Source organism: Bidens hawaiensis, unplaced genomic scaffold, assembly GCF_021521415.1.
Source record: "Bidens hawaiensis isolate Kalapana, Puna unplaced genomic scaffold, B.hawaiensis_p1.1 tig00032390_1, whole genome shotgun sequence".
Classification (NCBI taxonomy): Eukaryota; Viridiplantae; Streptophyta; class Magnoliopsida; order Asterales; family Asteraceae; genus Bidens; species Bidens hawaiensis.
The window spans coordinates 79,992-93,881 of NW_027505246.1; the positions used below are offsets into that span (position 1 = coordinate 79,992).

The 13,890-nt window shown below is 32.6% G+C and overlaps 1 protein-coding gene across 1 annotated transcript; it reads right to left on the bottom strand.

Moving 5' to 3' along the window:
* Positions 1-11,128: 11,128 nt before the first annotated feature.
* Positions 11,129-13,574, bottom strand: LOC143611800 (UV-B-induced protein At3g17800, chloroplastic-like). The gene is made up of 2 exons (XM_077085938.1): positions 13,249-13,574; positions 11,129-11,953 (listed from the first exon to the last, which is right to left on the bottom strand). Exons 1-2 carry the CDS (start codon positions 13,572-13,574, stop codon positions 11,197-11,199), a joined length of 1,083 nt encoding a protein of 360 aa, XP_076942053.1. The 3' UTR covers positions 11,129-11,196.
* Positions 13,575-13,890: the final 316 nt, after the last annotated feature.

Here is a 13,890-nt window from a genome sequence, read left to right on the forward strand (position 1 = left end):
GTGGAAGTTTTAAGTCAAAAAGGCATGGCTTTTGACAAAAGTAAGGTGCAACTGAAAAAAGACGTTTGATACATGGTTCTAAATCTTTGGACTTTTCTTTAAAGCATTTCTTTGAACTTAATTTTATGCTTTCATATTTATGGTGTCACACTTAGAAATGAACCAGTTGAACTTGCATTGTGAAATGCGACGGTATTTTTTACAACTTATTAATATATTTTTACCTGCTCAATGTTAATCCTTAGGCTCCTACGTTATGCAGCAGTAAGCACGTTCTACTAACAAACGGTTAAATACCCAAATCCAGCTTTGTTAAAATACTCAAAAATAAACGATAAAAGTTATGAACAAACTATAACTTGTCATATAAAACGAATATATGAGACCAAACTTCTTTATAATTAAGACAAAATAAGTATTGAGTAATCATTGGAAGTAAATCATTGGGGTTGCTTAAAAACTCGGTCAACCAATTTGCAACAAAGAATCATCCTATACAAGAACTATTCGTTTCACTTCAAAAGTGTGGATTCTGCACCAAGTTTAAAAGGTGAATTGCTATCATAGCATGCTGATAATTATGTGTCGCTTAATTTTTTCAAGCATAAGAGTTTGTAAGTATGAAGAATTATACAAAAAATCATCTTCAACGGGTTGTTCTTGTCTATAGATATAGATCTATTCTTTCAAGAGTGTTTATAAGTTGAACAAATAAATTGTTCTCGGTAAATGTTGAGATCTTCCGGTATACCCTTAAAAACATACCTCTTTTTAACGAGTCCACTTTATTTCTACATCAAATTCAATTCTACAACACAACTCATTCCTACACCTAAGATACAAAACTTAAAACGGTTGAATTATTAAACTCAATTTTTATGTTTGAATTGATATGTTTTAACAAGCTTCCACCGGTTGCCCGATTTTAAATATATGGAAGGTCACTTGTCTAGTTGTGTTTATCTGATTCAATTGGTTAACAAGATATTTATGAGATTTCATAAGTTTGCAGGCAACAGGCTCACACGACAAAGAAATATTATCAAGATCGTAAATTATGTAAATAGGTGGCGATGGTGTTATCATATGGGCTCAAAACTTGTCATGGAGTGCCCGTCCTCTCTAATGTATTGAAAATTTTATATTGTTTATTCAAAATCAGTGATCACACATGATATTTTCAAGACTTTGATTTCATTTTGATTTTACTTAAAGATGTAGTTGTGTACAATTTTACTTGATGTATTTCGTTTGAAAGAAAAGGTTTTGGGTGTAATTGTTTGAAAAAAACATGTCGCACAAAATACATTTAGTGTTTGGTCTTCCGGATTTAGTTGTAGCTCCGAACTATAGTTGGTCCAGCCGTATTGTTGACGATTGAGCCACAACTTTCAGTTTCAAACCCAATGTTACAGAACTCTGATTATGGTTAAGTTTAAAATCTTAGAATAAGTAATGTTAGATCTCACCATCGGTTTGTTAAAAATGTTTTTCAGTAAGTCAATTTAGTATCAAATTACTCAGAAATCGGCTGGAAGAAACCAAACCAAATAAAGCCATAGGATTTTGTTGTACTACTTAGCAGAATAGATAGATATTTATTTGTAGATATTTCCTATATTAACCTGTGGCCGGATTCGATCGCATAATCTACCGTATTTATTTGCAGTAGAATAGTTATTTAATTTGTAGAATAATCGCATAGAAGAAAAATTGAGTCTGACCTCTGGAAAGTAGCGCTTTAAACGAACTGAACGAACACTTACCGAACGAGATTTTATGTTCGTGTTCGTTCATTAAGAAAATGAATGTGTTCACGAACACAAAGAAAATTGGTAGAGCCTACAGATTAAGACCGATGTATTTATCAATATGAATAATAAAAGCCTATAAACGGATCAAACGAACACGAACATTTAATCAAATAAAGATGTATATTCATGTTCATTTATTTAAAAAAAGAGCATTCGTGTTCGTTTATGTTTTTTTGAAATCTAAACGAAACATAACTGAACAAAGATAAATGAACATATGTGAACAAATGTAAATGAACAGAAACAAACATGAACGAACATAAATGAAACACTTAAATGAACACAAATTAACAAATATAAATCTTTAAGTAAATGATTTATCCAGGTAATATTTAATTATTTTCTAGTAATACATAAATAAACAGATATAACAAACATAAATAAACGAACATAAACGAACGTTCATGAACATAAATGAACGAACGAAACCTGTGCTAATGTTTGTTTGTTTAATTAAACGAACACAAATTTTTTATTCATGTTCGTTCGTTTATTAAATAAACGAACTTCCCGCCGAACAATTCACCGAATGTTCGGTTCGTTGACAGGCCTACTTGAAAGCGAGCAATGAATCAATGAATTAATAAATAAAATCAGGGATCTTGATGGCAAGAGATGCAAGTGGCTAGGGAGATCTGGGCTTGTTGGCACTGAGATCGCTTGAGGGCGGTTCCTTGATTGGCACAGAGGCTCTTAACGGCGGCTGATTCCTCAGGGCAGATGAATCCAATCATGCACTCACCAAGTGATCGGTTCAGCAGGCGGCACCCGGCCTCACGAGACGGACCGCTAGGGAGTCTCTTGTGGCACTGCACCAGTGCCTGGTAAAACCGATCGCACTCCGCCGGCACCGAACCTGACATGCTATCTTTCTTGTTTCTTCTTTTTTTTTCTTTCAAGATGCATCTGATTTTAATATAAATTATTTAACAGTGGTGTTACTTTTAACGAAAACCCGAAACTAACCTGACCTGAGAAACCTGAACCCAAGAAATGGCTCTGAATCGAAGTAAGTCGGGCTGGTTCTTGGGTCAACCCGAATAAACTTTTAGTTTTAAAACCATATATATTTTTAGGCCTTATAGACTAAGTTTTAGCCATTGACGTTATCAGAGTTTAGTCTAAATCGACTGTTTCCATTCTATCTATTATGAATCGATTGTTTATTGTTTATTAATGTTTCAATTTATGACTAGAAACAACTACATCACCCTAATCATGATATACTAAAGACGATTATGTCGGTCTTATTTCGTGTGGGTGAACTTTGTTAAATTTTACTCTTTTTATAATGTTTAATCGTTTATTTTTTTTAGGAGTAAAGAAAAATATGCTACATTAAAATTTAGCAATGTATTTTTTTTCCTAAGATACTCGAAACCCGATTAACCCAATCCGAGAAAACCTGAACCCGAATTACCTGAACCTAAAGAAACCGTAAGAGATTTGGGTTAGATTTCGGGTCTGGATAAACCGTAACAGAAAAACTAACCCGAAAAATACACCTAGAAACTAAGTTTTGTTATTCAAATAAGGGTCAAAAATGTTTGGTGTTTGTTGTTCGATTTTGTTTTTTTCAATTAAAACCAATAATTTGATAAATATGTTTCGTCATCGTTTCTTGTTATTCGTTATCGGTTTAGGGCATAAGTTACAAAATATTTGTTACTTACCTAGTGGTTTACCGGGTGCATAGCGCAGGAGCATGTCGGTAAATACAGGCGGTGATAAATCCAAAAGTTGAGACTGTAAATTGACACGAATACAGCCGGTTCGATTATGTACGTTATGATTCTAAAACTAAAAACCAAAAAATAAAAATATATATATAAATTGAGTTGGACAAATGCGGTAGCGTCGGTCGGAAAAACTTGGACGTTGGGAAGACTCAAGTCTTGTCGATCTCGGGCGTTGAAACGATGAGTCTACGCAAATTCGGTCATTTGCGTCATGTTTGTTATGGTATAGGAACTAAAAAAAATAATATGCATTCGTGTTACGTTTGCGACGGTACCGGAATTAAAACAAAATGCGATGAGTTTACGTGAATTTGGTCGGTTTTCGTCACCATACCGGAACCAAAAAACAAAAACAAAATTGGCATCTAGTAAGTTTTCTTTATGGTATCAGAAAAAAAAACGAAAACACCATGGACCAATATAGTGTCGCTAAGTGACCCAATGGGGGCTTAGCGACACCAATTTATTATGTTTGTTACGGTACCATAACTAAACTAAAAAAAATAAATTAAAATAAACCCAAAAAAATGATGCACTATACCAGTATGGTACCGCCAAATAATCTAGAGCATGACTCCTTTTAACACCTATATGTACATGTATAAGTCAGGGTCACTCAAACTTGTATTTAATGTACAAACCTTATTGAACTTTAAAATTTTACAAATATTGAAAAACTAAAGCTATACACATGACACATTTTTATCTTTTAAAGTGAAATCTCATACATCACATAAATAAAAATGGATGGATGAAATCTGTGAAATCATCTTCATAGTTATAAATAGGGATGGAGCGTTTTTGGTACGGGTACCGATTGGTACCGGTACCGCCGATTTGGTACCGTCGGTACCGAATCAGCACCAAGTTTTGAGTTTTTGGTATCGGTACGGTACCGGTACCGGTATTTCCCTATTTTTTCACGAAATACTGGTACCATACCGCTACCGAACTGATACTGGTACCGACCGAACATTTCGGTACCAGTAGCGGTACAAACTATTTTCGAATTTTGGGATCGAGATTTTCGGAATCGGTATCGGTCGGTACCGGTACCATCCCCAGCTCATCCCTAGTTATAAAACAAAAATACTAGTGTAAGTCACATCACAAAACACTAGCATATAAGTATACATCATAAATAAACATCTAACTGTATATTAAAGCAACATGATTTTTTCATATGACATCATTCTAGGGCTTATACATAGGATGCCACATAGATGCCATGTGAGCAGTTTCCTATTTTATCATCTCTTCTTTCAAACACAATTTGAAGCATGAACCCGTTTAGTTATATTATAACCCATGGCCCGGTTTCTCTTTAAATACAACCATCTTCATATGAAGATAATATTTTGTAAAATTTTTAAAAATAAATTATTGTGTGATACAAGTCTCAAATCCATGACCTCATGTTTCAAACTAAAGATGCTTACAAACTCCACTTAAGTAGCTATTGTGTTGAATTTCTTAACTTCTAAATAATATATTGTTAATTCACTTATAATTAATGTATTACAAATAACAATTTTTTATTTTTATTATATTTTTCATTCGTATGAAACACGTGATCTAACCTAGTAATTATAATATGATATAATAGGAAAAATTCATATACAAAATAATCTTAATATGATAATGTATGATACAATACCAATATACCAAAAATAAAATCGTAGAAAACAATACAAACTACAATACCAATACACATAAACAATGTTTTATAATAACATAGAAAAAAAATCTAATAATAATAACAAAAGAATAAAAATTAGCAATAAAATAATAACAGCAAACACTTATTGCATAAGAAAAAAAAACTTAATAATAGCAACAAAATGTAAATCAACAAATACTTATAACGTCTCATAATCGGAAATCAGCAAATATGAAAAAAAAAATAACAGCAAACACTTATAAAAACAAACATAATAATAACAGCAAATTGATTCTTACTGTTTTCATGTTTATAATGATTTATATTTCATCCTGAAACTATAATTTATTAATGAAACTATCACTAATGTACATGATACGGTTAAATTTATTTTTGAAAGGCGGAAATCGGTATCCAAAGACATGATACGTGATATGGTCTAAAATATACATATTATTATACATTTCCTACATGTTTAAGTACTTTTGAGCCAGATTTTATTAAATTTTATTTTTAATTAGTTCATATGTGTTTTATTAAGGTTTTAAAAGACAACGAGCTAAAATATAGTATTTTACTAAACTTAAGACTAACGAGTGAAACGTAAAATAAATTTTGTATAATGCTTGTTATTATTATTATTATTATTATTATTATATAATTAAAAAAGAAAGAAAGTCACGTGAAAGTAAAACAAAGTAAATGAAATTTCATAAAGTGGTTTAACTTATCTTGTTTCATAACATATTGAAATCGTTTACTATATCAGGTGGGCCCCATTATGCAAAAAGGAAATAAGGGAACAATGATATTGTGGTGAGGAAGCCCACATGTGATTCGGTCCAACAAGTAAAAGGAATCAGGTCAACAATCTTAAGGTCGGCAATAAATTGAGAGATATAAAATAGACTTCAAGGACTCATTAAAATAAGGCCCCCTGTTCGGATTGGAAATAGACGATCAAAAGGTTTAGGAGGGTTTTCTACTCAGAACACGAAAAAGGAGCTGACACATAATTATTAAGAGGCAGGCGCAAAGAGACAGAAAGCAAGAGAAGAGCACGTTGGTTCAAGTAAAGAGTGTTTGGGTTCGCCTACTCATCCAAACATCATTATTATTCGGTTTGATTTTATTGTTTTCTTTATGAATTCAGCCTTTGAACCTTATTTATTTGGTTTGTTCTTGAGTATGGTTGTTGGCTAAAACACTAGACTACCTAGGTTTATGATGAACTTTTGTTGATTTTGGATTTTAGTTTGGACTTTGCTTTTGTTATGGTTTATGATTAAGTAAGAGGTTTCTTGTTATCTATTCGATGCATATGTGTGCTTAGGATTGTTTGACGAGTTTTATTGTTTCACAGTTTCCTTGGTGATTGTCTATCATATAATAGGATTCTGTTAGGTCATCTACTGTGTGTTTTTTACTAGTTTATGATTGATTTGCAATAAAACCATAGGAACAATATTAATAAATCAAATAGACCTAAGTGTGCTACTAATCTATATAGCTGTAAGGTGATAGATTATTGATAAGTCTTGGTTGATTAAGATTGCTAGATTTAGTTCTTCGTAAGGAGTCCGTCTAGGTTTGATTTTTCAGCTTTGTTTATCTAGTCGAGTGAACACTTTAAACTACATTTGATTTCCGCGCTGTAAGGTAGGATTTCTTATAGAGGTACTTGTCATAAAATAAATTAGCGACCGTAAGCGAGACTAATTAAACTGGTGTTTTTAAGAACTTAATAGAAATCCATAGGTGTCTTCTTGAGAAGGGTCAAGGGTCCTGTTTGGGTTTTCTTTTAACCATCTATTTTACGATCCCAGTTCCATAACATGCATTTTCTAACTATTTGACAGTTGATACATTAGGGATTCTAGCCTAGGTGGTTGCTTGTCATCATTTGAATTAAGTCTAGGTTTAAGTCGTCTTTAAGCTTTAGTGATTAATTTAATATTCGTTTAATATTAGTTTTTAGTAAACCCCCCCAATAATATAAATAAATGGTCGTATATGCAGTTGAGTCTAATTTAGCTAGTTTACATAATTTAAAAAGTCTCGTGGGTTCGATATCCGGACTTACTTAGCTGTACTAGAGTCGACCGGTTCACTTGCCGGTTAGTAGTTTTAGTTAAGTTAAGAGTCTAGAATTATTACTTAGTGTCTAGATTAGCGTTTATTTAGTTAATAAATTAATAACTATTTTTAGCACATCAATACGGTTAAATAGTAACGCTAAAGTTACAAATGATGTTGCAGAAGATCTAATAACATATATTTAAGGGGCATTTACGTACATATATCTCCTTCTAAGATATAAATTACATATTTCTCCAAGCTAAACAAATCAAATTATATATTTTTCCCTTCCTAAAACATATATATCACATAGTTACCTATTTTATTAAAGTTAACTTATTGAATGGCTATTTTATGCTTATCTTTATTAAGAGATTTCTATATCTTAAATATATATATATATAAACAAAACATTTAAAAGCTCTTTGGTTGAGTTACAAGATTGCTTTATTTGTATAAATTGAGATTTCTCATAAGTTTGATCCGAATTCACAGATATGAGTCTCACCAAACCTAGATAACCCTTTAACGGGTTATAACATCTCATTAAACTAAGAATTAATCACACCAAACCCACCATAAAGCTTTTACGCTAACATATATTTTGTAAAGAATATGCCACAAATATAATAAACTAGTTTATGTACCCGGCGCATTGCGTCAGGCCAGGTCGGAGCTGTTTATGAACCAGTTGCGTTACGATAGTGAGTCGACGCGAATTCAGTCAATATCAGTTACATTCGTTATATGCAATGTTGGTAAAACCTAAGCATTGAAACCTAAGAAAAAAGTTATTTAAATTAATAAACAAATAAAATATTTAAAACGACGTTTATTTGGCCAGTAAAACCCATACGTTGGTAAAATCCAATTATTGTCAATGTCGGACGTTGGGATGGTGAATCGATAAAACCCATACGTTGGTAAAACCCGAGCATTATTTATTGTGTTGGGCCGTTATCGGAACTAAAACAAACATGCTGGTAAAACCCGGTTGTTAGTAAAACCGGAGCTTTGTCACTCCAGGTTTTGCTGTGGTGAGTCGGTAAAACCCGAGCATTGTCGGTCTCAAATGGCGAGAGGACGTGAATAAACGTTTAATTATCAATATAAAAAAAAAGAAAAAACAATAAAAATTATGAACCAAAACACTGACCAATCATTGTTTAACGTCACCAAACTTATTATTTATAATAATAAGAGTAGTAGTAGTATGTACATACTTATTGTGGGATCATTGTGAATCAACTTTCCCATATACAATGGGATCATTATCATTAATCAACTAACAATTATAAATAAAAGAAAAATTTTCAAAATAGTTTATTTGATAAGAAATTTTCAAAATAGTTCTTTTATAATCCTGATTTGTTGATAAGTCCTAAAAAGTTCATACAATATCCGTCTGAGGCGACGCATTTGTAAATGAGCCGACATATTTCAGCAACCAATGAAAAGATGTCAACTAAATTTAATAATGAGGTCCCAAACCATTTTGAACCAATATTTGGGGTTGTCGATGAAACTTCTCCAAACTAACTTATTTGTGTTTTTAATATTTTATTATTATAATTAATTTTGCTCATATTTAGTTTTTCTTTTACAACTTTTAAAATATAAAGTTTTATAAAATTTTGAATATACCATTGAGATATGCATATTTTTATCTACGTATCGACATAAATTTTATTCAAAACCAAGTCGGGTCAAGTTTTTATTTAACGTTTCGACATAAATTTGACCAGGACCGTCTCCGAGGATTTAAATACCTCGGCCAAACCCGAAAAAAAGGCCCATAGCCTTAACGAGTAACGAAATACATACGCTAATTTTTTTAAACGAGGCTTAATGTTATAACAATAAACATAGAAAAATATATTATTAAAATCAAGTACCGTAATAATTAACGAATTAACTAATATTTCGTGAAACTCTCCTAAGTCTTAACATTGGAAAAAAATAGCTTGGTCCTTGGTGGCTAGCTTGGTAAACCATGGAGGAGCCTGGTGGTTAACAACGAACCAACAATGGTGGTCGGTTGGGTTGGTAGTTGTTCAACATTCGTAAAGAAGGAAGGAACCAAAGAGAAATTTCAATCAACTGCTATTTCTTTTATTTTGCATCGGGCTTTTATTTATTTTTTTAGTTTTTATTTTTAGTTTGGGCCCAATAATTTAAACTTAATTAAATGGATTATGGATAAAAAAATAATTTCGGGCCTAATAATTATAAGATGGTAAAGATCAATTCATATTTTATAAGTTTTATATTTTTAAATTTATATATAAAAAAATATATACAAAAAATTTTGGCCCCTAAAAATTATATGCCCTGGCCGGCGGTCCAACCGGCGCCACCCCCCAGCCAGCCTTGAATTTGACTCGACTCGGCTTAAGTAAAATTTATATCGGCATGTAGACAAAAATAAGCTCGTCTCAACGGTGTATTCAAAATTTTATAAAATTTATATTTTATATTTTAAAAGTTATAAAAGAAAAACTAAATATAAGTAAATTTAATTATAATTATAAAATATTAAAAGATAAAACAAATTTTCAATGTTGTCGGATTTCAAGAAAACACGTTTTTCAAAACCATAAATTTGTTTCAAAAATTATTGGAGCATGTGGATTTGGTCAAAAAGTTACCTGAGTGAATGAGTTTGGTTTAAAAATTGTTTGAAGACGCATTTGGTTCAAAATTCATCGGCTAAGATGGATTTCATTTAAAAATTGTCTCCGTCAATGGTTTTGAATGGATATTTTTAAAATCTACAAAAAAGTAGGACTATTTTGAGAATCTCACTTATCAAATAGACTATTTTGAAAATTTTTCTTATTAAATAGACTATTTTGAAAATTTTCCCATAAATAAATACCCTAATACCTGTTCGTTTTAAGGATTTGAAATGAATTCTAAGGAATGAGATTTTAAATCCCATGAATTGATACGTTCCTTTCATTAAATGAAAGAATGAGAATGGAAACTAAATCCCATCAAATCTCACATTAAAATCTCACCTATTTTAAAGGATTGTTAAGGATTTTCTTATTAACAATAAAAACCCCTCCAAAAAAATTTCAAAAAAATTAATAAAAAAATCATAACTCAAAATATAAATAAAAATCGAAAAATGTAAAAAATTAAAACGTTTCCGCCTTTGCCCTCGTTCTTAAAAAAAAAACCAAAAATGAACCGAAACCGAAAGTAGACCAAAACAAAACACAAACCAAAACTGAACCGAATTGATGGAAACCGAAAAAATCGATCAAAACGAAACAAAAAAACTAAAACCGAACAGAAATGAAACTGAAAAAACGACCACAACGAAGCAAAAAAACTGAAACCGAACAGAAATAAAACTGAAAAAACCGACTACAACGAAACAAAAGGCCAAAAACGAATCCGTAACCGACCAAAAACAAACAAAAGAAACCGAAACCCGTCCAGTGCTCCGAAACTGACCAAAAAGAAACAAAGGAAACCGAAACCCGACCCGTCCAGTGCAAAAACTCTTGTCAGCTCGAAACCAATTCCAGTTCCAATTCCAATACATATTAACCAACCAAACACATGATAGAGATTCTTAAACATTCCATTACAATTCCAATTCCAATTCCATATCCTTTAAAAAAAGTCCGTGAAACGAACGTGCCCTAAAGCTTTTTATAATCACGACCCAAACCGGCTCACCTGGTTGACTAACCGCTAACAAAAACAACAGATTAAACCATGATTTTCAACTAATCGCAAACCAAAATGATTATAATACCCAAAAACCCTGACTTTGTACATATATGTACCATAAGTTAAAGCTCATATTTACACAAAAAGATCAACATATATACATTATCATAAAACTTACTATACCAAAAGTTCTCTACAATTTCTGGCTTCTTGAAAATCAGTTAATCTCCTCAAGAGTATATACCGTCTTCACATACTCTTCTGTATCCCAAAGAAACGAACCAAAAGCAATCGCCTCCAAAACCAATCTTTTCAAAGTAGCAAACGACGTAGATATCACATTCTCAGATTCAACATCACCAAAAAGTGCAAAAGTATGTTTTGTTATCAAATTCAAAGCCTCTTTTGAATTCGGTTGAGCACATTCTGCTAGTGAATCAGGCGTGAATCCATTCAAATATGAAAGCAAATTCTCTCTTTCTTTCGTACCATCAAATGGGGATGCTGGTACCTTCATCTTGTTGTGTGTGTAACCGAATACCAGATTCTTTGTTCTGCATATGTACGAGTTCATTATCATGTCATCAACAGGGTCAACAAGCATGAGCTCTAGCTGATGCCTAATGCTGGTTGATTTGAGAAAGTAACCGAACAGGATGGACGCTGTGTAGATTTGACAAAGATTGGAGTGTTTGATTTTGGTTGTGGCCCAAGTTTCGGTTACGTTAAAGTCGGATCTCCATCCGATAACAAATGTTAGGTATTCTCTTATCATCTCCAAGATCTCAAAGGTGTGAATGGATTCGAGTTCCCAGTCTTTTGAAGGCAGGATTTCTAGCCTGTTGTTATATATACACTTTGAAAGAGGTGGAATAAGATGAACTCTGAGTTCTGAGAACTTGTAAAAGATTAGCATGTACATCACATCTTCTACAGAGGTTTTGCATTCCTGTGCTTTTAGGTCAGCAATCCTCCTGTTATTACATAATTGGACACATAAATTAGAGGACAAAATTATTATCAATAGATGAAGCAGATGGATACAGAAAGTGGAACTAACAATTCTGACTTAACCGGCCATAATTTGATTAACAAACTAACGGACCTAACTTAACAATTTAGAGGACTAACTGGATTAACTTGGTCACAATTATGAACAGATCAAGGAGATAAACACTGAAACTGAAACTAACTCTGATTTAAGCCTGGGTTTCCAAAATCGACTGTACAAACTCAGAACACAATTAGATTAACAAATTAGAGGACTAAACTGGATTCAATTACTCGTAATTATGAACAGATCTCGTAATTATGAACAGATCAAGTAGGTAAACACTAAAATTCGAGCTAACAGTTTGATTTAAACCTAGATTTCCTATATCAAATTCTTACAAACACTTGACATAATTGGATTAACAAACTACAAGACTAGGACCGGCTGTAAATGAACCAGTGAACTGCTCGTGAACTATTCGGCAAGAAGTTCATCTATGTTCGTTCGTTTAGTAAATGAATGGACATGAACAAGGAATTTCATTCGATTAACTAAATGAACGAACACGAACAGAGGCCATGTTCGTTCAATTGTGTTCGTGAATGTTCGATAATGTGCTCCTTATGTCAGTTTATGTTTGTTTACGTTTAATTGAGTTTTCCAATCTTAGCATACAGATTTAAGTAAAATTATTAACTATTAAACTATATGTAAATTAACTTATGCGTATTAGGTGATTAACTTATATGTAAATTAGCAGATGAATATGAATTTTAAAACAACATCAACATAAACTTTGTAGCTAGTTTATGTAGCCAGATCGAACCGTTTTAACATTCACCATTCTGAGATAGCCAAATCAAATAAAACATTGTTTGTGCTCATTTCGTGAACCGCTCACGAACATGTTCATTTCCTTAATAACAAGGCCTTGTTCAGTTTGTTTGAATCCTTATACAGGACTAAACCGGATTCAATTGCGTATAATTATCAATATATCAAGCAGATGAACACTGAAATTTAAACTAACAATTCTGAGTTAAACCTAAGTTACTTTTCTATATCAGATTCCAAAATTTCTTCATAATTTTGCGTGTTTTTATCTGTTATAAGTTAATTGTAACTGCTAATGACCTAATAAGGATACAGATAGTGCAGATTTCAACAATTAGACACCGAATGATATCGATCAACACACGAATCGATATTAACACATATCAAATTGAACAAAAAACAGAGAAGAAGAAGAAGAATAAGATAGATTAGATTGACTACCTATGAAGCACACCTTCACTGGAACCAGCAGTTAACACTCTACGCTTACACGCTTCATCCACGTCAGCAACTAACTTCTCCAACGTCTCAGCCACGGCGTCATGAAACGCCGTCCGTTCGTTCATCAACACACTCGACAAAAACCGGCCGGCCGGAGTCACCGGTTCAACCGGCGTATTCAAACTATAGCCACTCGCACCAGCAACCACAACTCTCAAACGACAACGTTTTGTTAACGGCAAACTACGGCGGTGAGTGTGAGGTTTGGGCGGAGAAGGTGAAGAGTAGAAGTTGACGGTTACCAGACGGTTGACGGAATATTCCATCCAGTAATGTAATAATTGAGAGTTGGAAGTATGAATGGTAGGGTTTTGATGGAGATATTATTATATAGATATAAAGTTTGTATATATATAGATATTTTAAAGAAGTAGAAGTTGTAGAGGATAAGGATTTTGGTTATGGGGAATTATCTGGTGTGGTGGCACTGTGAGGTGATAATGTGGGGGTACACGATAAGAACAACGACTTATCTTATCAGCTTTCTGGCCTTTTAACTTTAACCTTTCCTTGCTTTCTCATATGTTATTTTCTTTACAGCCATTTGGCATCTGACAGATCAATGACTTATTCGGTCATTTT

What these genes read in the sequence shown, in the direction of transcription:
- LOC143611800 (XM_077085938.1), bottom strand. Translation starts at nt 13,574, where the DNA reads ATGGAATATTCCGTCAACCGTCTGGTAACCGTCAACTTCTACTCTTCA. An exon ending in AGTGAAGGTGTGCTTCATAG is followed by an intron (nt 11,954 to 13,248) that starts GTAGTCAATCTA and finishes ATGTAATAACAG; the next exon opens with GAGGATTGCTGACCTAAAAG.